The 24,890-nt window shown below is 47.0% G+C and overlaps 2 protein-coding genes across 5 annotated transcripts; one reads left to right on the top strand and one right to left on the bottom strand.

The window, feature by feature from the left end:
* Nucleotides 1–383: 383 nt before the first annotated feature.
* LOC108920119 (zinc finger protein 391-like) lies at nt 384–5,320 on the bottom strand. Its single transcript, XM_018728644.2, has 2 exons — nt 4,827–5,320; nt 384–2,863 (listed from the first exon to the last, which is right to left on the bottom strand). The coding sequence occupies exons 1-2, from the start codon at nt 5,026–5,028 to the stop codon at nt 1,215–1,217; spliced, it is 1,851 nt and encodes a 616-aa protein (XP_018584160.2). The 5' UTR covers nt 5,029–5,320; the 3' UTR covers nt 384–1,214.
* A 2,671-nt stretch (nt 5,321–7,991) lies between these two features.
* LOC108920168 (PH and SEC7 domain-containing protein 1-like) lies at nt 7,992–24,890 on the top strand. 4 transcript variants are annotated; one of them, XM_018728718.2, is made up of 16 exons: nt 7,992–8,009; nt 10,361–10,982; nt 13,137–13,230; nt 13,685–14,138; nt 15,585–16,253; nt 16,568–16,648; nt 18,009–18,121; nt 18,749–18,807; nt 19,314–19,403; nt 19,974–20,017; nt 20,288–20,460; nt 20,999–21,069; nt 21,781–21,926; nt 22,002–22,146; nt 22,828–22,974; nt 23,625–24,890. In XM_018728718.2, the coding sequence occupies exons 2-16, from the start codon at nt 10,560–10,562 to the stop codon at nt 23,910–23,912; spliced, it is 2,997 nt and encodes a 998-aa protein (XP_018584234.1). In that variant the 5' UTR covers nt 7,992–8,009; nt 10,361–10,559; the 3' UTR covers nt 23,913–24,890. The 4 variants fall into 4 exon arrangements, with proteins under 4 accessions (XP_018584234.1, XP_018584233.1, XP_018584232.1 ...); XM_018728717.2 differs by having other exon boundaries at nt 7,998–8,015; XM_018728716.2 differs by lacking the exon at nt 7,992–8,009 and adding an exon at nt 9,712–9,821.

Below are 24,890 nucleotides of genomic sequence, written 5' to 3' on the forward strand. Positions count from 1 at the left end.
ATCATTGTCCGGTGTGACAAAGCTGCCTTTGTGTCATCACATGCTCATACGTTCAACACGGAGATTTGATCTTGACGTTTCCCCTCACCAGTGAACGGGGCCATTTGGTGGCTTTTTCCTATTTTAATTGTTTATGCTTAACTAAAGGTATGATATCATTCAGACTTACAAATGAGTGTGTGTGTGAGGTCTTCTGGTTGGACCTTGTGATGTCCTCTCTTGGCTGTTAGAGGGGGTCACAACTAAGTCCAGCTAAACTTTCCATATATGGATTTGTATACTTTGATTTGCATGGAGTTTCATCTGAAAACTCAACTTTGAACCCTCAGTTCACACAAAAAAAATCAAGCTGTCTGAACAGAAATGAGACATTGCCTTCCGTCGGTAAAATTTTAATTATGCAACATTAAAAACCGAATTTGAACAGAGCACATTGTACAGACAACGTGGATAATACACTCAATTTAGATTCTTACTAATACAGAAGCGTAACATATTCTCACAAAATTTGTTTCAGTTAATGGGATCCTGACAAATCTGCTCATATTCACCAAGTATTTAGCATATATATATTCTTAAATCAACATTGGTTTGTTAACTTCCACTCAAGTTATTAATTTTAACAGAGAAAAAGCAGGAACAGATCTGCACAGGAAAAAAATACATTTTTACTCTTAATTGCTTCTTGCCATTTTTCCATCTTATTTTTAATATTTACACAGAAACTCACTATCTGACTTTTAAAGTTAACTAATACTGATGTCGTTTATCCATGGGGGCTGGGGAGGGGGGGCTCATATCCACAGTACATTCAATACAGACGCTCAGAGCTGCAGTAAGTGTCCTTATGGCCTCAAGTGTTTTATCGCCAAGACCTTAATGCACTTATGGAGGGGGGGGGTGTTCCCATTTAGACTATATGCAAACAAGTTTTCCTTTAAAATTAACTGCTATAAATAATATTTCAACATATTCACCTTTTACATGAATTACAGTAAAAACCAAACTTCAGTCACTGAATTTCAGAGTTGAATTAGTGTGATAGGACTTCTGAAAGAGCTTATGGAACAGAAAATAACAGCCATTCTATACATTTCAAAACCTGAGATGAAAGGAATTTTAAAAATGCAACCATCATGAATTTAATTAAAAAAGAAAAACTATTTCACTACGAATTAAGTGGTAAAATCTATGAAGACAGGCAAGTGTCGACATCACATTATCTCTACCGTTTGGATCTGTAAATCGTTGTCGAGGGAGGTGTCCGACTCGCTGGAGCGCTCCTGCTCCTGGTCCTCCTCCTGCTCCTGCTCTCCGTGGGGTCCGTCGCCCACGTGGACCTTCAAGTGCTTCTTCAGGGTCGACCGGTCGCTGTAACTCTTGCCGCACTCGGCGCAGGGAAAGAGCTTATCCTTTGTGTGAACCTGCTCGTGTCTTTTGAGATGCCCGGAGCGACTGAAGCTCTTGTCGCAGTAGGAGCAGCTGTAGAGCTTCTCACCTGTGTGTGTGCGCAGGTGCAGCTTAAGGCTGCTCGTCACGCTAAACTTCTTGCCGCAAACTTTGCAGCTGTAGGGCTTCTCTCCGGTGTGCATCCTCATGTGTATCGTCAAGTGCCCCGCCTGGCTGAAGGTCTTTTCGCACAGGGAGCAATGGTAGGGCCTCTCGCCCGTGTGCACCCTGTAGTGCGTTTTGAGGTCGCCTAAACCGCTGAACCTCTTGCCACACTGAGAACAGCCGTACGGTTTTTCCCCCGTGTGAATTCTCTGGTGCATCCTGAGGTTGCCTGCGTTGCTGAAGGACTTCTCGCAGACGCCGCAATGGTACGGCCTTTCCCCTGTGTGAGTGCGGAGGTGCACTTTGAGCTGGTTGTGCTCGCTGAACCGTTTACCGCAGTGAAGACAGCAGTACGGCCGTTCTCCGGTGTGAACGCGCTTGTGGATCCTCAGCTGCCCCGGCTGGCCGTAGCTCTTCCCGCAAATGTTGCAGCTGTACGGTTTCTCCCCGGTGTGAGTGCGCTTGTGTGACTTGAGCAGGTCGGCTCGACCGAAGCGCTTCCCGCAGTAGGTGCAGCAGTGCGCCTTCTCCCCACTGTGCGTTCGCAGATGGATGTTCAGGGAGCCCATGCGACCGAAGCTTTTATCGCACAGGAAGCAGTGATAGACGCCCTGAGCGGCTCTGGAATGTTCTTCCGCATCGACGTCCACGGCAGAACCGGAAGCCTCCAGACTGCCCTGCAGCTCCATGCCCTGTCGCTCACGTTCCGCGGTGGGACTCTCGCTCGTTCTTCTGCTCACGTCCACATCCAAGCGAGGGAAGAGCAGCTGGGAGGGGTGTCCCACGGCGAACTCGGCGTCGAGCTGCGCCTGGCCTCGCCGTCCGACCGACAGCTGCGCGTCGGACTCGTTGGCATCGGACTCCTCATTTTCGCCGTCGTCAGCATTCAGGTGATGGTCGGATATGATGGTCACGCTCACTTCGCAGTCACTCTCCCTGGAGTTGAGCTCCACGCTCCCGGGGGACTGTACACCGGCGTAGTCCGCTTCGGTTTTGACGTGCGCACCTGGCACGTAACCGGGAAACTTTGTTCTGGACAGATCTACGGCACACTCGCTGTCTGCACCTGCTGATGTAATCGTGGAAACCGCTGCATCGAGGTCACGTTTAACTCTGTTCGATCCAACGGGGAGCGATTCCCAATCCGCCGCTGTACCGCTGCCCTCATCACTCTCGCCAAGGTCCTGCCGCTGCGGCTTCGCTGCAAACTGGCACGCTCTTTTCCGAGTGCCGACGTGACCCAGCGGCTGCACCGTCTCCTTGGCAGTAACTTCATCACCGTCGACGCCGGCACCTCTGCCTTCAAGTCCTGGAAAAGCACATGGGAGGAGCACGGCGTAAGAGTGTTCAGAGCCCCAAGGGCTTGTGGGAAATAATGACACAAAAGGAACATGTTACATCACTTGCAGGTGTTACTTTTCAACAGTCTTGCTCCACCGTGCTACTCTTTCGTCTCTAGTTCCACATAACGGATCGTATCACACTATTGGGCTCCTACCACATAACCTCTCGGATAAATTCGGTCATCGACGGGATTCTTCAAGGGCCTCAGGTAACAAGTCCAACGCTACACTAAATACATCGGTGCTTTATTACTGACAGAGCCATTAAGTAACAGAGCACTGGTTAAAAGTATCGTGACATCAACTCTGAGCTCAGGCCACAAATTTAGTCTTGAAGTGTTATATTTACTATAGTACTATATTTGCTCTTACTGACTAAATAAGCTATGAAGCCAAAAAAGAGCAATACATTTACATTTTGAATTTAGGAGGCACTTTCCTCCGAAGTGACAGACAATTCCGGGGACATAAAGGTGCAGGTCCACAGATGGAAACACACACAGACACACACTACTGCCAGGCTGTCTGATGTCTGCTTTAACCAGCATACATGACTCTCCCAGTAGTTGCATGGTTAACTGGTAAAGAAAGTGCAATGAAACTTTCTAGTTACTCATTTCCTTGACGTCTTTCCCCAAAGCGACCGAGCAATATCACGATCAAGCTGTTTTTAATTATCGCTCCTCTATATAGCTTGTATACAGTGGAACAAAATGTCGTTTCTCTGCAGACCACAGTGCAGGAGTACAGGACAAAAAAATGGGCTGTAAACCGAAGGCAGTTTGTAGTGTATGGAGCGATGCATTATTTACCGATTTATACATCTGGGTAATTTTACTGCAAGAGCTCAGGGTAAGTACCTTGCTCAAGGGTACTACAGCTAGAAGAGGGATTTAAACCTGTGATCTTTGGGTCCAAAGGTAGAAGCTGTAACCCCTACACTAGCAGCTGTCCCAAGGTCATGGTGTGGACACGTCAGAAGAGAAGAGGGTCTCTGTAAGGGATGTGCTTTAAGACCCTTCTCCGACACTGTAAGGATTCAGCAGTTCTGAGGGACAGGGGGAGCTCACCGCACCACATTGCGGACCAGAACCACAACCGAGGACCACCAAGCGGGCAGAGCTGGAGTGGAAGGGCGCAGCAGTCTGCCTATAAACCACAACACACACACACACACACACACACACACACACACGAGAGGACTTAAGAAACGCAAATTATACTTTTGCGACATGATGATTATTGCAGCTGAGCGCACATTAAAACTGCAGGTTTGAAGAACTCAAGAATGGAACGTGCCTGGTGCTGGTTTCAAACAGACACACTGCTTAGTTCAGCATAATCAGGCTTCCATAATTAACGTTAATAATTTCGCGGTAGAGAGAGCACAACCTGAGAGACTCAGTCGCGCGCTGGAAGGAAGGAAGGAAGGAAGGAAAGAATTCCGCCCAAGTGAAGGAAACGCTTTAAATTTCAGGCTCTTAGTTTCTATCTTTCTTTTTTGCACCGTGACGGAAGGTTGTATTTGCCCACAAAAACAGAGAAAAACACTTGTCTTGACCGCAGGTTCACGACGGCACTGCGCCCTTCTCAGCACGTGCATCGACAACGTCGTTCGTCGCGCTTCCCCCCCCCCCTTTTTTTCTCCAGACTTCAGCCGTTTTTAAAACGGTTCGTCGCTTCTCGACGGACGAGCAGGACAATGACGTGGAGGCCGCGCTGCAAATGTGCGCAAGAAGCGGCACTTTGCGGTAAAAAATAAGGCGAAAGAGCGCGGACAAAAGAAGGTGAGGAAGCACGAGACAAAGGGGCGCCGGCGCGAGAGCGCTGAGCCGCTGTGCGCCAGGCTGTGTGTGCGCGCGCGAGAGAGCGAGAGAAAAGAGAGAGAGAGCGCGCGAGCGCGCCATCCCAGCGCGGTCCTTCTTTTACCCGCGTCCCCGCGCCGCTCGCCCCCGTCGCGCTCCTGCAGCCTCTTCCGCAGCTGCCGGTTCTCGGTCTCCGCGCGCCGGAGGTGCTCCTGGTACTCGCGCAGCGTCTCCTCCACCGACTCGAGGATGTCGCTCACGGTCGCTTTAAAGATCTCGTTGAGCGACGACTCGAGGAACACCTTCAGGTTGCGGCTCGCGGACATGATGGCGGCTCCTCGGCATAAATGAAAAAGAACACACCTGAGGCACTTTCTCGCAAGGCGGGCGCGCGCGCTTCTCGGATAATTAGCGGCTATTCTTTCAGGACGGCGGAGCCAACAAAGCAGCGCTAATCAGCGCGTCCCCCTCTGATGACTCGTGGACGCGTGGCCGCGCACCGCGACAGCGCCCCCTGGCGGCGCGGAGGAGCGCCGACGCCGAGCGAGGATCGACGCGTTTACCTTCACTTCACAGCTGGATCTGGTTCTTCTTTCCCCTCTTCGTGACCTTTCAAACTGTGTTTTTTTTTTTTTTTTTTTTTTTTGTAACTTTTGCACCTTTCCTTTTCTCAATAGAACTAAGACTAGAAAGCCCGGAATCACAAAGCTGTTCTTTTCTTTTCTTTTTCTTTTATGCATGCTGTTCTTTATTGAGAAACAGTTTTTATTCAGAAAATAAAGACCAGTCCCTTCTGCTCCTCTGGATGGATCAAACGAATGTGTTCATAACAACCCTTGATGGTGTGGTGTGTGTCCGTCTCCAACCCTAACCATAACTGTAACCGGGCTCACGGTAATGAGACACTCAGGGCACCGTGACAAGACTTATAATATGATCTATTATGTCATGTGAAAGTTATATAAAAAGCAACAGCTGAGGCTTACATGAGTTTAACATAACATATATAGCACAAAAGTTTCTGAAATGACGTGATGTCAGGAAGCAGCCAATCAGAGACCGCGAAGCAGAGGTATCGTTTTATACAGTTTATATACGTAGGTCTGCTGAGCCAAAATGCTCTCATGTCAGATCATCGTCTTGCTCTTCATTTCTCTTGTGTCAAATTACAGTAAAACATCTGAAATGTGACAAAAGAGCGTGGCGCAACGAGGAACACCGCGTGGCCACGACTTCGTCCTTTTGATACGGACCCCGTAACAACGTGTCGAAACCGGGGCTGTGGGGTCGGTACACAAAACCTTCAACTCCGACTCCAGTAACCCAATAATTGCCTCCGGCTCCGACTCCACAGCACTACCGAAAGCTGCACGTTATTTTGGGGATAGACTTATCCGGCGAATATAGGCCTAACTCTATATTATACCTCTAATTTTTGGGGGTTGACTTATACGCCGGATCGACTTATACACCGGCATATACGGTACCATCAGTCGGAGTCGGTACATTTTTACCGACTCCGGTAACCCAATAATTGCTTCCGACTCCGACTCCACAGCACTGGTTGAAACGGTGCATGAATGGGGTCAGCATTTCGAATCTGACGTCACCTTAGACAGGGCTGTGTACCGTCCATGTCGCCCTCCTGTAATTCTTTGCTTTGTGACTCACCCGGCACTCGGACGCAATTTAATCATTAACCGCTGCGTTGAGGGATTTCGGTCTCACGGTGGTTTTAAACTCCCACCCTCTCCCGGTGCCTGACCTGATGTAGAAGCAGCTGCCGCTCTGTCCGTACCTGACCTGTCAACTTTACCTGGCTGGAAACACAGAGGTGCTGTTTATTCAGGCACCTGAGTCAACAAAGGTCAACAAAGGTGTAACTTGTCTCATGAAACATCATTCCTTGTTTAAATCACCATAAGCTGCATTAAATTAATGTTTGAACAGGAGGTCATGTTTCACTTTTCAGAGGCCTCGTGCCCCCAGGTCACTATAGAAGTTGTCTAGTGGCAGAAGCTCTGGCTCTCCCATGATGCCTTGCTGCCATTTATGTTGCGCAATGGGCAGCTGTTACGGCACAGAGGGTTGCTCAGGTTGCTCGACCCCCACTCTATCGGTGTATGCAGTGTTAGCTCTAGTTGTGGAATGAAGGGGGCTGTTGAGACAGCAAAACAATGGAGACTGTTGATTTGGAGAAAGATGAGTTTTTTTAACCCTACATCACAGTGACATCTGGTGGCCATATGGTGCTCTGCGGAACCTGTCTGATGGGCAGATCACATGTGAGTCAGCAGAGTATTGAGGAAGCTGCAGGAGAAATGAGGTTTTCACTAAGGAAAAAAAAACAAAGGACAGAATGCCTGTGGCTTTATATTTTTTCTTTTTTTAGATATTCAATAAACAATTATTTGAAGCCATCGTTTCCTGTGGGGTCTGTTATCAAACTGCTTCCTTCGAAACTTATAGGCCGACGTTTGTCTGTGCTTCATGAACTGGCATCACACCATCTCTCACAATCACTTTTGTGTATTTCCTATCCTTCTATGTACAGCATGGAATGAATGAATGAATGAATGAATGAATGAAACTTTATTAATTCCAGAGGTAAATCTCCTTTGCTTGTAGCGGTGTAGATACACCACACAGATACACACAAACGCATCAAACAAACCAACAAGTGGAAAAATACTTTAGCTCATTTATTTGATTTATTCTGCCAATGGGCGTTGCCAGAAACAGTGGTATCGGGAAAAGTGACCATGCTTTGGCAAAACAAAACCATAGTGAAACGAGCGCTGCTCTCCCTGCCGTGCGGCCCGGCTCCCGTCCCTCACGGCCCCGGTGTCATTAGCCTGCGAGCGAATCACAAAGGGCGTCGCCACTCTGCTCCTGCCCCCCCAGCTTTCGTTGCGCCCTGGGGGGACCCGTCGCCAGCTCACGGACGAGAGCACGGACGCACGTGACGCGGGAAGGTCCAGCGGTGCGCTGCAGGTGCAGCGCTGCAGGTGCGCATGTGCGCAGGTGGGAATGCAGCTCGTCGGACTGGTCCGATGGGGCCGAGCTCCAGAAAGGGCCCGAGAAGCGCCGTTCGCTCCTCTCTGGCTCCAGCTCGGCCCCTGCGTCCATGTGCTCTTTGCGCGGCTCCGCTTGTGGGCTGCTGGTCGTGGGCGCGTGGTGCTCGGGCTCCTCTTTGAAAGGTGCAGCTCTCTTGCTGAATCCCTGGGAAGATCTGGACTCGCGTGTCGGCATTTCGGCTCATAAGTGCTCTGCAGGTTTGACTACAAGTCGACTGGCGAAGACTAATGTACGTGTGAGTTCACCGACTGTCTGATGCTTTCCCACACTGTGTGTGTGTGTGTGTGTGTGTGTCTTTTGTCTGCCTGTCTCTCTGTCTGCATCTTGGAAGCCACACGTTTGAAGGACACCTCTGGTCTCGTCTTCTGCCGAAAGGAAAATTTGGAGGGAAAAGGTAACGATACCGAGCGCTTACATGCCATTAGGTAAAATGCGCTGAAAAGTCCCGTGCAAGTCGATGCACAGAATCTCTCCTGTGTCACCTCCTGACCTTCAGGTGCACCGTGGCCTGTTAACTAGACCGGCGAAAGCTGACAAGAAAAAGCACCACATGAAGTTTCCTTGTTGTCACTCATGTCGTTTAAGAACCGTAAAGTTTCTGGTTTGAGAGGGTTAAAGATTAATGTTGAGCTCTGTGTCATTTTCGAGTCGAGCGGAACGCCTACTCGTGTGTGTGTGTGTGTGTGTGTGTGTGTGTGTGTGTGTGTGTGTGTGTGTGTGTGTGTGCGTGCACCTCTAAGAGGTCTGCAAGATGTGCAATGCAGACTATCGGTACGGTGTTTGATTTGACCAATCAGATTCCTGCCTGGGCTTGTCGAAGTTCCAGAAAGGAGCTCGGCTTGTGGTGAACCTGCTCTGCGTTTTGTAGGAGGGCTGTTCCGCTCAGACAGGAAACAGGAAACAGGAAACGTGGCGTGGTGTGGCGTGGCGTGGCGTGGCGTGCGCGAAACGCAAAGAACAGTACAGCCGAGGGACTGGAAAGAGATTCATTTACTGAGGAACGCATTTGATGTCACGTGTATGACAGCTCATCCGCGCACGACCGGGTCTCGGGTCACCGAGTACGGGATTGACCGGGCGGCCCAGCGCGCCACGCTCTTGTTTTCATCACTGTTTTCCAGAATTTTCAAGAAAAAAATCGTCAAAGTTGAGCAGAACTCATTAAAAAACACTTTTAAAGTGATTTACTTACAGATAAAACAGCAAATATATTATTAGAAATGCAGATTTGACAAGAAGTGTTATAAAAGCCATATGACAAAACACAGACTTTACAGGTGTCCGCTTCATTGTCTTTTTCAATTATTTTGTTACAGCATTGTATGAATGTATTACCCAAATAGTTCGTATCATACCAAAATGATGCAAGTGATACATTGGAATGAGCGGTCAATCTTATGACTGGACCCCTCCCCCCCCCCGCCCACTGAACTGGACTCAGTGACCATTAGCCTGTTTATGGTCGATTCATAATTTCAGTTCTCCTTCTACTTGTACATGTTTCTCCTGTACTGTAATTCTGTATCGGTGGCCTGTCGCCTTCCAAGGCTAAACACTGTAACTTGTTCACTGAGGCATTTGCTGTATTTCACTACTCAGTGCCGTACTCTGGTACTCTGGTACTTTCAAGCTGAGAAGCATCACATCCAGTAAGTGAACACGGTTTTCGGAATACGAGGCCGAACTTTTGCGTTCACGGCAAACAAGGTTTGAAGGAGTAGCTGATGCTAATATGCTAATATGCTAAAATGCTAATAGCTGATGCTGATGCTGATGCTCAACTCTCCAACAACGGTTGTCCGTGGAAGTGCTAGCGTAAAAACGAGACGCAAACGCTCTTTTGCTGCGTGGCCTCATGTTTGCATCGAGCTTCACTCTGCGCTCTGGATGCCTTCTGTCTGTGGGCAGGAAGTGCACGAGTGCCTTAACGTTTCAGCAGAATTCACTGCGAAGCACATCCGCCGAGGCGGCCGCAGACCGAACGAGCGGAAGGACCGATCGCCTCTAAGATTCATAAGATTTCAGCGAGGCGCTAACAGCAGTGAGTGTTTCATTGTCGTTCCAAAATTCCCAGGAAACCTTGAACTCGAGGATTTTTCTCCGAGCTCATTTTCTGGAAAAAGCGAGAAAAAAGGAGCTTTAGCACTTTTTTTCCCCTCTTTGCTTCTTGCGTCTTGTTCAGCAAGGTGTCGTTGAGGCTTCCGAGCAGTAAAGCGTGTGTTCCTTATCCTCTGGGTTTGCTGAAGGTCACACTTTTTGCCACTTTGCTGCTAAACACGTGGCGTTGCTGAGTGCAGGAGGTCATTGGGAGAAATACCGCTGAACTGACACCTGATTTATTTGCTCTCCCTCTTGAGAATCACAGGTGTTAACAGCTGAACCGGTTTCGGACTTTGACTGAATTTTTGGACTTCATTATGTTCTGATAATTATTTTGATCGCTCGGTGTGAAATTCAGCCATACGCTGAGTCGGGGGAAATGCACTTTGTGTGTCGGGGGAAGGTGTGGTCCTCAGAGTAGGAAGTCACAAGTGGAAGTTGGTGTGTCGCTGACACGTTGGTCTCGACTTTCTCCATCAGCTTAGTCGTGCTCCAGGAGAGAATGTTGATCGGAGCTCCGTGTGATTTGCTGGACTTGGCGAGACCATGGCAAGTGAACCAGCAGTGAGACCCAAGATGGAACGCTTTGCCGCTGAGAAGGAGGAAGTCTGAAAGTCAGCCTCGCGCCCAGTTTCCTCTGCTCTTGCGTTTGCCGGTGGACTCGGTGAAAGAGGACGACATGGAGGAGGAGCAGACCTGTCCGCTGGAACCCGCTCTCTGGGGGTCAGGCGCTCAGCTGCCCCCTGGTGTGTGGGCCTACATGGGTGAGTCAACAGCGATAGAGCCACAGCTTCCGGGAGAGGATGATGAGAAAAAGGGGGAGCTGGGAGCGCTGGAGCCTCTGGACAGTGGGGACTACATTGAGACAGACTCCCTCGCTCTTCCCACTGTCTCCTTCTCCACTGGTACGGAGCTGTGCCCCGAACCGGCCGACCCCTTGGAAAGACTCCAGTCCGAGATGCCCGACAGTCTGAACTCCAGTGAGGAGGACAGCCCGGACCTGGAGTGGACAGACAATCCCTTGTCTGTTGGTCTCAATCAGAGGGAAGGAGATGCAGGACATGAAACTTCCAGCCTGGACCAGAGGAGTGACTCTTCACAGGTGTGTGTTCCTGAGCCTCAAAGGATCTAATAATCTATTGCAAATTATCTACTAATCTAGACAGTCTTTATGTTACTTAAATTAAAGTGAAACTTAATTTGTGCCATATACATGTGTGTGTGTGTGTGTACATTACATGAGGAAACACACACGCACACACACACACACGCACACACACACACACACACACACAAATACGTATTACAAATTTTTACAAACCTGTAGCTTTTTGGGCTAGAATGGAACAATTCTTTGCGTGGTACTTCAGTGCGCTGCTGCTCGGCGTTTGTGTCCAGATCCAGTTTGGAATTTCGGTCGAGCCATATGAAGCACGGCAGTTTGTAACTGTTGACTTAAGACCGGAAGTTTCCTGGTTTGTGTCCCAATCCTGCTGTAGCACCTTTGAGTACAGCACTTATTCTAAAGGAAGACCATAAACAATAGAAAACAGAAGGAAGAATGGATGCATTAAAATACAGTAAAATATTGTAAGAGAACCTGTACATTCTGTTAAAAACTGATGTGTGACCCAAAATTTCACCTTTTAGAAAGACTGTGATTTCAAGCACAAGGCCAGTGCAACACTAGAATGGCTCAAGAACAAAAAGGAACAGGTCTTACAGAGACCCAGTCAAGATCGGTCAAATCCATCCATTCTATTTTAGGAAGATGAGAATCAACCCCACAGCATGACGCTCCCACCACCACAGCTCATTGTTGGGAAGGTGTTTTCTGAAGCATGAGCAGTGTTAGGTCTGCACCACACCTGCCTTATGAATTTTGACTATAAAGCTCTGTTTGGGCCTCATGACTCCAAAGCCTTTTCCCACATTGCAGTCGGCTCACTGCCGCCATTGGCAAACTCCAGATGTACTTTAAAGTGCTCTTTTTGACTAATGGCTTTTGTGCCTCCCTGCAATCCAGGCCAGTGTTAGGCATAGCTCTTGATATGTTGATTGGTCCTTCAAAATTTTCAGTTGTCAGCTGCAGTTTCTCTTATAGTTCTCCTTCTTGTTTTTACCCACTGAGTTTTAAGGGTTATTCTTTTCTAGACAGTATCTGGGTGGTATAATGTACCTCCCTTTTAACAGTGTCCACCTGGATATCCTTGAAAACTTGAATATTTTGTGCCATTTTCCTAATTATTAGTTTGATTATTTACTTTATTCTCTGTACAATGCTGTAACATGCCGAGGTATGTTGGCTTTGAGGAGTGACCAGGCAAGGGGGGATCATGGCTGGATTTCCAGTAGTTTTTATTCAGGAACTACATATGGACCTAACTTAAATCAGAAAACTGTTCAAGGCAAACAAACAAACATGAACTCAATGCTGTCTCTTCACTTGAAGCGAACACATCTCTCCGTCTTTAACAGCAACAAACAACAGCTTCAACATCTTGCCCAACTCTTCACGTCTTTCTTCACAGGGAATCTGAATCTATTGGCCACACCAGGAGCCCGTCTTGTAAAGACTCACACTCTGGTGTGGGACTTACTCTGTGTGGGAGATGAGCATGTCAGAAATGTTTTCAGTTTTCATTTTCACACCTTTTCATCACATTGAAACTTGACTAATGAACCTTTAGCGATGGGTTTTTATGCAGATAATGTAAGGCAGTTGTGCCCTTATTAGGGCAGTTCATTTTCAACCGTGCAAACCTGGCGCTTCCATAGCGCAGGGACAGAGTACTTATACAAGCAGCTTATTTTCATCTTTTATAACTTTCTTAAATGTATTTTCTAGCATAAAAACAAGTGCCACGAAAAAGCCAATGATCACTGTTAACTGGTTTAATATGCTTATCGTGAATTTATTCTGTAAAGCTCGTGTGCATTGAAGTAGTAAACTGCACACAAAGAAAATGACTTTGAACAGAAAGTAATGTTGGCTGGAATGAAAGTATAAATACATTGGCGGTATTACCATATTATCCTGTTATATCAGGCACTTTTATTAGCATTATTATTGTCATATCAGCATGTACATCATCATGACTTAATGCTGTAACTTCCGAGTGTTTCCGAATGTGTGTGTGTGCTTATGAGAGACAGCGAGATGAACTGATGTAGGTTGAAGGTGTTTCTGAGAAGAACACGCAGGCAAGCGTCACTGGCTGTTCACTGAGCTGCAATATGATGTTCTTGACTGCAGGAATATGAGCTCTCGAGCTCCGACAGGGAGGAGTCTGACACACAGATCCAGGAAGAGGAGATCTCTACGCCGAGGCTGCAGGAGGAAACCGAGGGTAAAGCCTCCGAGTTTAACCTTTACAAACGTACCGTAGCTACTGACTGATGTGATGAACATTGAAAATGGCTCAAGGCTCCATCTGCAACAAAAAGAGACCTCTTATATTAACAATTGGCTTGCAAAGACTCATATGAACAAGGAAGTTTATAATTTTCAGTTCATTATTGTAGTTTCCCTGTTTATTATTTGGATTTTCACTAATGGTGGTTTTTATTTGAGCGTGAGGCGAAATCGGGTTAAAGCTTTTGACCAACACTAATGAATGATTGATTTCAAAATGTATAATTCATTGTGTTTTGTTTTAATAATATACTGCATCATTACCTTTATTTTGTGGACAATAGCAGCTTTGCTGAAGTCTCCCCACTGCTGTAGTCGCACCATCTTCTGTGAATCAGAATCCAGATTACCTGGCAGTTAAGCTCACCTGTGTCATGTCTGTTGATCAGCAGAGGGCGAGACCTCCCTGCATGACTCCGAGAGGTGTCAAGAAGCCTTGCGTTGGACCGCAAACGGGGACGCACAGGGGGAGACCGTGGACCACAAAGCAGATTGCAGTGAAAACATTGTGAGCGATGGATCACAATTTCAGTTTCGAACCTTGGACATTCCAGAGCCCACTGAGTGGACCCTCTGGAATGGACTGCAGATGTCAGCATGTGTGGTGGACTCAGAGGCTGCTGTGGACGAGAGCGACTCTGTCCAAACAGGGAATGGAGGCGATGCTACCGCTCCAGTGGAAACGTCATCGCAACGTAGAGGCAGTTTTACTGTGGAGCAAGAGGGGGAGAAATGGGAGGAGAGCGAGAATGTGGCAAGTCCACCTGAGACAGATGAGGAAGAAGGTGATGAACAGCGTGAAGAAAAGCACTCTGATGATAGCGCTCAGAGCCAGGAGCAAAGGTCAGTCAAACGTGTGTGTTCGCAGTTCCACATGTTTGACCCTTACAGCATTTGCTGCTTTTAAAACATTTTCTCTAACAAACAGATCACCTTCTGGGTTGTTCCATCCTCGCTTTGAGCTGTCTCCCACTGCAGTTATATTATATTATGTTATATGATATTATATTATATTATATTGATGTCCACAAAGAGACACACTCCCTCAACAAGCATCCTTTGAAAATATACACCTTTTTCATGCAACAACCTTATTATTCAGTACAACAGTATCGCATTTTACCAAAATAAAAGCAGCTTCAATAACATGAATACCCTTACACTAGGGTAAATAAAGCCTTAGTCTTGATTTCAGATGAAGATCTAGTCACAGCACAGTAACACCATACAGCACAAAACTTTAGTTTTTATGTCATCAACTTTTGTGATCCAAATGATCACGAGTAGCCTGCTGTCTCACAGCGCCTGGGTGGTATGAGAGGACATGGGTTCAATCCCCGCTCAGTCTGCGTGTAGTTTGCATGTTCGCCCCATGTCTGAGTGGGTGTCCTCCAGGTGCTCTGGTTTCCTCCCACAGTCCAAAGACATGCTGTTCAGATTCCCCCATAGCGTGTGAGTGACACTGAGGGAGTATGTGTGTTCCACTGATGTATGGATGAGTGACCCAGTATAAGTAGTGTATCTAGCAGTGTAAGTCACCGCAGTGAATATGGTGTGTGGGTTGATAACACTACATAGAGTTCATTTTAAGTCGCTTTGGAGAGAAGCATCTGCTAAATAAATAAATGTAAATGCAAATGATCAAAATATATATGTCCAGTTTGTACCTTGCCTCACACCCTATGTTTTCAGGGTAGGTTCAAGACTACAGGGACTCTGCATTGAACAAGGAGTTACTCATAATGAATGGATGAATGAAAATATAGCGTTAACACATAGAATTAGATTTATTACATGTATTGTTTATCTAAATCTTTATCCAAGTTGATTTACAGTGCTAGATACACTGCACCGAACTGCATACAGTCATTCACCCATTTATACATCACAGTAATGTAACATAAGCACACCTGTATACGTACATACACACACGCAGTGGCCAGTTTATAGTGAGTGGTTTACCTGAAACACACGTCTTTCGACCGTGGGAGGGAACTGAAGCACGTAAAGGATACCAGTTTCTCCCACAGACTGAACTGGATCGAACCCATGTCCAAGCGCACAGCTCAGGCACTGTGAGACACCAGCGCTGTCTAATGAACTAATTCGTTCTTTCTCTATGAGAAAAGACAATGATTTCCACCCCCTCCTGATGGGAATACATGGAATGGGGTGATTTTACAGAGCAAATGAGCCCTCTTATATGCGGGACAGGTGTACTCTGGTACACGTTTTATTACTCTCTATGTGATTCCTGTGTGTATTTTTGAACGTTGTTTCTTTTGCTAGGGATCAACAGACAGCGTCAACAGTGGGAGAAGAAAATGAAAACGTAGAGGCGACTGAGCTCACAAATTGGCCGGATCAGAGTGCTGACTTTGCGCAACCTGAAGAGTTAGACTTAAAGGAGCAGGTGAGACGCTTGGAGCCGAAAGGACGAGCGGAGGAGCCGCTGTCAGAGGAAGGAGCCGAGCAGCAGCAGGCAGCAGACGGCACAGAGCTGATGAGGCGAGAGCAGCCAGAACACGAGGACGAGCCCTCGCACGCAGAACTGCCTGAGCACGGCGAGCAGTGTGGCCCACGAGAGGAGATGCCCGAGCCGACGGCACAGCTGGCAGAAACGTCTCAGCAGGCCCATCCGAAATGTCAGTCGGAGCCAAGAGAACCGTTAGAAGAGCCAAGCCAACCCGAAGAGCTTCAGCAGATGTGCCAAGTGGAGCATGCAGAAGGCTCCTCCTGGGGACAGCAGGACGGGCCAGAGACAGCAGGACAAGTGAACGAGACGGTGCAGACAGAAGACATGCGACAGGCGGAGAATCAGGGGGAGCCCACAGAGTCCAGTGCCACTCAAGCAAATGGAGGGTTGGTGGACAGGGAGGGGGCGCGCAGGCTGGCTGAGAGACTCTATCGGCTGGATGACGTGAGACGCACCGATGTGGTCAAGCACATGGACAAAGAGTAAGACGAGAGCTTCTCGCAGCGGTGCTGGATTGTGGGTCCTCGCTGACATTAACATTCAGTGTGATGCTGTTGTCCTGTGTTCTAGACCAACCGACAAGACGCACCAACACACGTCAGTTCAAAATAAGAATGAATGAATAAATGTCAATCGTCTCACTCCTTCGTCTCACTTTTGACCGTTACAGAATTAGCGCAAAGGATTCACGTCGGGCCCTGGATCAGACCACAGTTTTTCTAAATTGTCCTCAAGATTGAGGTCAGCACTTGGACGTCTCATCCTTGGTAACAGGTCTCTTCTTTCTTTTTGTCAGCAATGACTTCAGCCGAGCAGTGGGAGAGGAGTATCTCAAGTTCTTTGACTTCTCTGGACAGAATCTCGACCAAAGCCTGAGGTGAGTGTACCGCAGTAGCCATGGCTACGTGTGCTGTTTTTAAAAACGCTCAAAACCACTAAAAAAATAGATCATGAAGCACCTACGGATACAGGAGTTTCAAAAAGTACATAAGAAAACAGCGGCGCCAATAGACGTGATATGGCTCCATGTATTAAAAGCAGAAACAGTGAGGATGTAGCTGATGATTTCGTAACAACGCTGTGTCAATATCAAAGTATATCGTGAAGTTATTAAAAGTCTTTTTTGCACCTGTACAGAAGGAGTGATTGCGTAAAGGGATTGAGTTACAGCAGAGGAGTTAAAGTCGAACCGTTACAGTGGCGTCCAAACAGGTTCATATCCTCTAGTCAAAGTTAACTTTTTTATTTTTGTGCATTGATTTTGTGCCAGGGTAGTGTTTTTGTGATATTTTGACGCTTTTAAATGTGACTGCGTTCCTTGTTTTATACGTTGTTTTATAGGCTTTTGGAGAGTCGCATTTGAGCCTTTTGACAATGGATGTTCCACTTTGTCAAAGAGCTCTACTGAACGCACTGCTTTCCAAGCCAGTTGCTACTGTAATTGTAGTTGTAATTTGGCTTTCTGATACATTTTATTTTAAAATAAAACTAGCTCTGGGGAGAGCTAGAAGCATAGTGGTTTGAGCTGCTGTCTTTGGACCCAAAGGTTGCAGGTTTGATTCCCACCCCCTAGCTATAGTACCCTGGAGCAAGGTACTCATCTTCAGTAAAATTCTCCCATTCTATAAATGGGTAGATAATTCTAAGTACCTTAATGGTATGAGTCACTTTGGAGAAAAGTGTCACTGAAATGAATATTGATAAAATCAATGACTAATACAAATTTATCTTAAATTATTTTTAAAATGCATTTAATTAAACTAATTTTAATAAATTTACTTGACAAAACAAAAAGGGATTCTCTCCCCTGATTTTCTTGCTTATTTCTCTGAGAGGTGGCACTTCTGAAGCAGGATATTTCATTGCGGTTCATCATCATGTTAGAGGTGCAAAATGAACAGGAATCGTCGAAGGACGAACATTTTCAGACTGCTGTTCCCCTTGAACTTTAGCCAGTTGATGACATTTGTGTTTGTCAGCAGTGTGTTTACTGTCTGACATGGTTACTGTGAAATACACAGTTATTTATAAAAGTGTTTAACCACATTGCCCAGCCCTTGATTCATTTTTTCCGCAGCACCTTCTTTAAACGATACAATTTTCATGTAAATGTCATGGACTTACACTATTCCAGCACCCAGGTTTACTGTCTTTTACGACTCGAGTGCGATACCAGAACATTGAAGTAAAGTATAAACACGTGGCTGTCGCTGTTGTGCCCCTGTCCCGCACACCAGGTCCTTCCTGAAGGTGGTGGTGCTCATCGGCGAGACGCAGGAGAGGGAGCGGGTTCTGGAGCACTTTGCACACCGGTTCCATCAGTGCAACCCTGACAGCTTCTCCTCTCATGGTGTCGTGAACTACCTGCTACCTTCTTAATGAGGACAATGGACAGTAGACACTAGACAGTAGACAATAGATAGTAGGTAAAATGTAAAAGGTAATAGATGGGTGATAATAGAAATCAGGTAAGAGAGAACAAATCAAGAGAAAGCACTAATATTGTCATGTGTTGAGTGGAAACGTTTTTTAAAGTTATTTAAACTTCAGCAGGTAGGAAACCAGTTGGACAGTCCTTTGTCTTTAGGTACCGATGGTGTTCAGCATTATAAGCAAAGTACTGAAGTTGTTTTATTTCAAAAGCGTATTTCAGTCTTTATTAAATCAAACGTGTTCTATTCAGGCGGGGGCGCAGTGGTGCAGTGGGTTGGACCACAGTCCTGCTGTCTGGTGGGTCTGGGGTTCAAGTCCCACTTGGGGTGCCTTGCGACGGACTGGTGTCCCGTCCTGGGTGTGTCCCCTCCCCCTCCGGCCTTACGCCCTGTGTTACCGGGTAGGCTCCGGTTCCCCGTGACCCCATATGGGACAAGCGGTTCTGGAAATGTGTGTGTGTGTGTGTGTGTGTGTGTGTGTGTGTGTGTGTTCCTGCACAACGTGCATGACACTTATTCACGTACCGTGTTCTTCATGACCTCAGGTGCTGTTCTGACACTTACCTGTGCTGTGATGCTCTTGAACACTGACCTCCATGGCCAGGTGAGTGAACTGGTTACTCAAGGTCTGCGGCACTACAGAGGTGCAGCTATAAGCCACTCACTTCCTTCCAGTGCTCTCGGACCTTTAGTTACTCAGAAATCAGTGTTTGCAACATTCTCGGTGCAGCAAGTGGTAGGGAACAAAGTAGGTTTGCTTGAGACTTTCATGTCTGCAGCTATGTCTCCTTCTCTCAATGTAATGCATAAATTGTACTTTTGCTGAGATGTACGTCGCTTTGGACAAAAGCGTCTGCTAAATGAATAAATGTAAGTGTAAATGTAAATGTATTCAGCTACTGAATAGAGCATTTGCTAAAATGCAACGAAACACAAAAGTCAGGATGAGGAGTAATGCAGTGACCCAGGAAACTTAAGGGCTACTCAGCACTCCTCTCTCCCCCTCTGAGCCCTGAGAGAAAAAAGCCATTTTAAATCATTGTGAACCAGTGATGCTATTGGAACATGTGAAACGTGTGTGTGTGTGTGTGTCTTTGTCTCGGTTCCCAGAATGTGGGGAAAGCCATGACTGTGTCCAGCTTTGTGTCCAACTTGGACGGCATGAATGAAGGAGAGAACTTCTGTAAGGACATGCTGAAGGTAATGTAGACTTTGCCACAGAAAGTCTCCTCTTCTGTTACACCAAACTTCTACATGGATGTGAGGACAGCGCAGTTTCTCTTTGCCATCCCATATTGTTCTTTTTTCATTGTAAAGATTGTTACCTGAGGCAAACGCACCGGCTCCTCAAGTTATAAACACAACTGGCAGCACAAATCTGTTCATAACTCGTTTAGTTCACAACTCAGAAGTCACATGCTACAATTGCCAAAAGGTTATTGATACAAGGGTGCCTTGACTATTTGGGCTGTTACAGGTGCTTGATGTAGTGGTCAGAGCTCCTGCCTTTGGACCCAAAGGTCACAGGTTCAAAACCCATCTCCAGCTGTAGTACTGTTGAGCAAAGTACTTACCCTGCACTGCTGCAGTAAAATGACCCAGCTGTACAAATAATTGTGAGTTGCTTTGGAGAGGAGCATCGAGTAAATGAACGAATGTAAACAGCGGTCAATAGAGGCACCGCTGTGAGTATTGTTGTGGAGTAACCCATACATGCACTTTTACTGTCTGTGCATAACCATGTTTTACACTTCCTGTTTTGTCTTCCAGAATCTCTATAACAGTATTAAAAACGAACCCCTGGAGTGGGCCATGTAAGTGATCTGCTTCAAGTGCGCAAAGTAGCCTTTCTCTTTGTCTTTTCTCAGCGCTCCTCGTCACGTGTGTGTGTGTGTGTGTGTGTGTGTGTGTGTGTCTGTGTCTGCTTTTACTGCAGCTGTTTGGGGAACGATGGACTTGCAGCCTATCATTCATGTTTTAATTGCTCCACTAGCCCAGTTTCAGCTCGTTTCCGCACACATGACCGTTGTCCTTGTGTGGCCCTTGCGTGCCGCCCGTCCAACCCGTCCGTGTCTCCGCCGCAGCGACAAAGAGGAACTCAAGAGCTCCCTGGTGCTGCCGGGGGAGGAGAAGGCCGAGGTTGCGCCGCGCTCAAAGAGCAACCCCTTCCAGGACGTTCCCCACGACAAGAGGGCCACGGTGTTCAAGCAGGGCTTCCTGACACGCAAGGCACACGCCGACGTGGACGGCAAACGCAGTGAGTGCGACACCGATGCTGTCCAGTGTGTAACGTGGCACCGGCGACTTTCCCTCCACAGCTTTGCTCCTCTAAATGGTCACTGCAGCCTATATATGTATGTATATATAAAACATAGTGTGCATTTCAGTGAAATGCAACATGTAAGTGGGCATCGTTACTAGTGCCACACTGCTTCTGTGTGTCACACGTATCTTCTTCATCTCTCATATTCTCTACCTTCCCTAACAGCATTGAACACATCAGCAAGTGTGTGTATTTTAGGTGCGCTGCACCAGTCGATGTGCAGCTGGTGCTTTCTGTGGCATCATCTGTGGCGACGATGAAAGGGTTTGGGCAAATCTGAATGCAGATCAGTTCGACGCTCAAGCTTAAAACAGTGACCACAGGAGCTCAGGTTCTGCGGCCGTGGGCTTCAGGAGGACTCTGCTTTACAGGCTCATCTCACGCTGGCTTGATGGGGTGTGAAGGCTGCTTGTTGAAATCCAAGAGAGGAGCAGTCAAGTAATTCATATTTTCCATATTCTCCATATTTTAGCTCCTTGGGGTAAAAGAAGCTGGAAGACCTTCTATGCCGTTCTCAAAGGGATGGTGCTCTACCTGCAGAAGGTGGGAGTCTCTCTGCAGCAGCTGAGCTCTTGAGCCGCATCATTAAAGCCATAGACTCTGTGTGGTAAAAACACAGTACAGTTGAGCTCTGTGTGACCATGTGTGAATGGATACTGGAATGAACTCACACCCGCATGCATCTCAGTATTGGCTTTGATGAGAACTTTCAAAATTAATGTTAAAAAAGTCATTAATTAATCAGGGAAAAAACTGTACAGTGGAAGAGAAATTATTTAAAAAAATCACTGCAATATTTCAAGTGATTTTTTTGCATAAAGCTTTTAATAAGAACATAGAAATTTTTTACTATAAATGCACGGGGAAGTGTCGTAAATGCAGCATGTGCAGCATGGCGTCATTTCTGTCATCATTCAGCTTCAGGTTTTCAGGAGAGAGCAGGGAAACCTGAATTTAATTCTAATTTCTTTCCAGGATTTTTGGAAATGTTGCCAAAACTGTCTTATTTTATTCCATTTTGGGATTTTTTTTAAAAACAATATTATTCCCATAAAATTCCTTTATCTTACACACCTGAGTACTGACACCGTTATAATAAAGGGTTACAGTTAATGCTGAAGCACCAGCTCCATGGTGGCTCTACCTCTGATCTCTGTCTTCTTACCCCCTTGTGTGTGTGTGTGTGTGTGTGTGTGTGTGTGTGTGTGTGTGTGTGGTGGCCGCTTGTCCCCGAACTGCGCCTCCTGCTGGCAGGACGAGTACAGGATGGAGTGGCAGTGCTCGGAGGAGGTGGTCAGCGTGCACCACGCCCTGGCAGAGAAGGCGGGCGACTACACCAAGAAACCGCACGTGTTCCGGCTCCAGACTGCCGACTGGAGGGTCTTCCTCTTCCAGGCTTCGTAAGTGCGGCGTGTGTGTTTGTTTTCTTCAGCACATGTTACATGCGTTTAGTTCACATCTGCTTTGGCTCTCAGGACCGCAGAGCAGATGAGCTCCTGGATCTGTCGCATCAACCTGGTGGCGGCGCTCTACTCGTCTCCGCCGTTCCCTGCCGCTGTGGGCTCTCAGAGGAAGTTCAGCAGGCCCATCCTGCCAGCAACGCAGTCCACGCTCTCCATGGTACCGTGCCCCCCCCTCCGCCCACAGGAAGCTCTCTCAGAAAAGAGTCATTGCAATAAATAAATTAAGTGGTGCACCGCTGTACCTCAGCTTACAAACTGAGCTGGGACCAGAAGTGGGTTTGTAACTCGGACTTGTTTGTAAGTGCGTTCGCTTCGTCACAGTTAATCAAACTCATTAATAATTTCGCTCAGTGCCTCAGTTTATTCACGGAATAGGTTAGGTGAAATTAAAATTTGTTCGGACTTCCACAAGAGAATGAAACAAGGGAGGGTTTACAGTGTAGTGGAGGACTGTGTGTCTCACCTCTCACACCGGAGGAGTAACAGAAATGTACCTCTACTTACACTCTGGGTAGTTGCTGCAAAAGTCTCGGGTAGAGCAGTAATTAATTTAGAAAATATGACTGAAATCAGTCCATGAAATTACCACCTCCACTCCCCCCCACCACACAGAGTCTCCTTTCAATTTCTATTCAGTGTGTTTTGCTCTAACCCTTTTCATGACTTCACCCTGTTCCCAATATGGATTCTGTATCATTTTAACTTAGAAAAAATATTTCCCCGTTTTATTCCCCTTATCTTAAGCGAGGCCGGTTTGCGCTACTAATGTCTGCAGTGCCATTCTTGTGTGCGTCGCTTCTGACTGCGCTCCCGTTTCCTATCATCCCCTCGCCTGCAGGACAAACAGCTGGAGTCTCACAGCCACATGCTGGAGTCCTTCTCCCAAGACCTGGCTGAGCTGCTGGAGAAAGCGCCCGAAGGACGTAAAGCCAAAGCCCGTGAGCTCGAGGAGCACAGGCTGAGGGAGGAGTACCTGCAGCATGAGGTCGGACCCTGAGCATCACCTCTTTACTCTGGTGCACTGTTGTATACCTGTGTGTGTGTGTGTGTGTGTGTGTGTGTGTGTGTGTGTGTGTGTGTGGAGGGGCCTTCCAGCTGGTCCCGGTCGACACCCAGTGTACGCGGGCTGCACCTCCCAACTGAGCACTTTGATTATTATAATGGATTTGCATTTACATTTACATTTATTCATTTAGCCGACGCTTTTCTCCAAAGCGACGTACATCTCACATTGACAGATCTCGGATTTAGTTGATATAATGGCCATCAGCGCAATACCTGTATCAATAGGTTGTTTATTTATTTCCTTGTTTGCTTCTTTGTTAGTTCAATTATTCTTAACTTACTCATATTTCACTTTATGTACGGAGGATGTCAGCAATGAGTTTACTGCTTCTTTGCAGCTCTTTCCAGTATTACGCTATTTTGTTGCCTTTGTCTCTGTATGTTACAGTGACCCAACGTTGTTGTTGTTGTTATTGTTGTTGTTGTTGCAATTTTTAAAGAATGTCAAAAAATGTTTGCTTTTACATTTGGGCAAATGCTGGTATCCTGAGGTTCTATAAAGTCTGGTCAGTTGAAATGGATCTCGAAATTAATTTCCTCTCTCGCTGCCGCCCTCTCGTCCTCGCGCAGAAGAGCCGCTATGAGATTTACAGACACATGCTGGAGAAGTGGAAGGGACTCGCCGGGGGGGGCGGAGCGCCTGTGAGCACGGCACAGCTGGACATCTTTGACAGCCAAGTGTGTGTGGAGACCGGCGAGGAGGACGAGGAGGATGGCGCAGGCCTCAAGAAGTCCCACTCGAGTCCCTCCCTGAACCTGGAATTGGCTTCGGCCCCTGTGGTCAAGGTGAAGCGCAACATCTCGGAGAGACGAACGTATCGCAAGATCATCATCCCGCGACGCAACCGAGAGCTGTGAGCGCCGTTGTCGCTCGGCCTTGGCCCGCATCCCCAGAGTTCGGTTCCCCTTTTCCCTCTGCGGTGGGACAAGGTTTCCGCACACGTGTCCCGTGGCGATGAGGTTCACGCCAAGTCAAGGACCGGCCAACACGTCCAGTATCTCTTTCATCATATCTTCATTTTCACGCGGTACTTTTGTTATTCTTTCAAGCTCACGTACGAACGTAGATTAGAAATGACTTCTGACTCGTTCAGCGAACCAGAAAGGAGTGAATGTTTTCGAGGCAAAGTGGAATTTCGAACCTGTCAATCTCGCCACGAGGTCGTGCCATTTCGCAGCGCCGGGAAATGAAGGTCCACCTGTTGTGCCGCGGTCCTGAGCCCTGGGCTGTGCAACTTTATCCATTATTAATTCCACTAATAATATCCTTTATTAATCAAGTCCCTGTTTAGTGTAACTGTTGCATGTGAAAGCCATGCAATAAACGTCCCCCCCACATATTGTACAAGAACCGGTTTTAATAGAAAATTTTATATGTACGCTGTATCACGTACAATGGGACCGACCCGGAACCAGAGCGCCCAAGAACCCTCTTATGGCAGATTCCTTGTCCAATTGTTAGACAAGTGAAATATGTCTGAACGTGTATGTATATCACTGCAGTCATCCACAGTATTTCTAACATTGACATGTGTTTGTAGGTGTGATGTTTCGGTGAGGTCTCCTTCAAAGTATTCGGGTTTAAAATTTTGGAATTTTCAGGGTAAATTATGAATAGCGTACATGTGTTCATATTTATTGTTCGTGCTGCTTTTTTGGAGATGAGCAGGATGCAGAGGACCTGGCGTCACGTTACGTAATGATTTATACTGTACTTTGCTTTAAATAATGTTGTTTATGCAATAAATAGCCCGCTGCTTCAGTTAGTAACTCCCGTACATTTTCCAGGTGCTCTGCAGCATATTTTCAGCACATGCAGACACATTTAGGTAATGA

Source organism: Scleropages formosus, chromosome 21 (assembly GCF_900964775.1).
Source record: "Scleropages formosus chromosome 21, fSclFor1.1, whole genome shotgun sequence".
Classification (NCBI taxonomy): domain Eukaryota; kingdom Metazoa; phylum Chordata; class Actinopteri; order Osteoglossiformes; family Osteoglossidae; genus Scleropages; species Scleropages formosus.

Excerpts from the sequence above, each read along its gene's own strand:
- LOC108920119 (XM_018728644.2), bottom strand. The coding sequence starts at position 5,028 with ATGTCCGCGAGCCGCAACCTGAAGGTGTTCCTCGAGTCGTCGCTCAAC. Across the intron at positions 2,864-4,826 it reads CGAGCGGCGCGGGGACGCGG|GACTTGAAGGCAGAGGTGCC; the intron begins GTAAAAGAAGGA and ends GTGCTTTTCCAG.
- LOC108920168 (XM_018728718.2), top strand. The coding sequence starts at position 10,560 with ATGGAGGAGGAGCAGACCTGTCCGCTGGAACCCGCTCTCTGGGGGTCA. Across the intron at positions 16,649-18,008 it reads AATCTCGACCAAAGCCTGAG|GTCCTTCCTGAAGGTGGTGG; the intron begins GTGAGTGTACCG and ends CCCGCACACCAG. Across the intron at positions 19,404-19,973 it reads TCTGTAAGGACATGCTGAAG|AATCTCTATAACAGTATTAA; the intron begins GTAATGTAGACT and ends TTTGTCTTCCAG.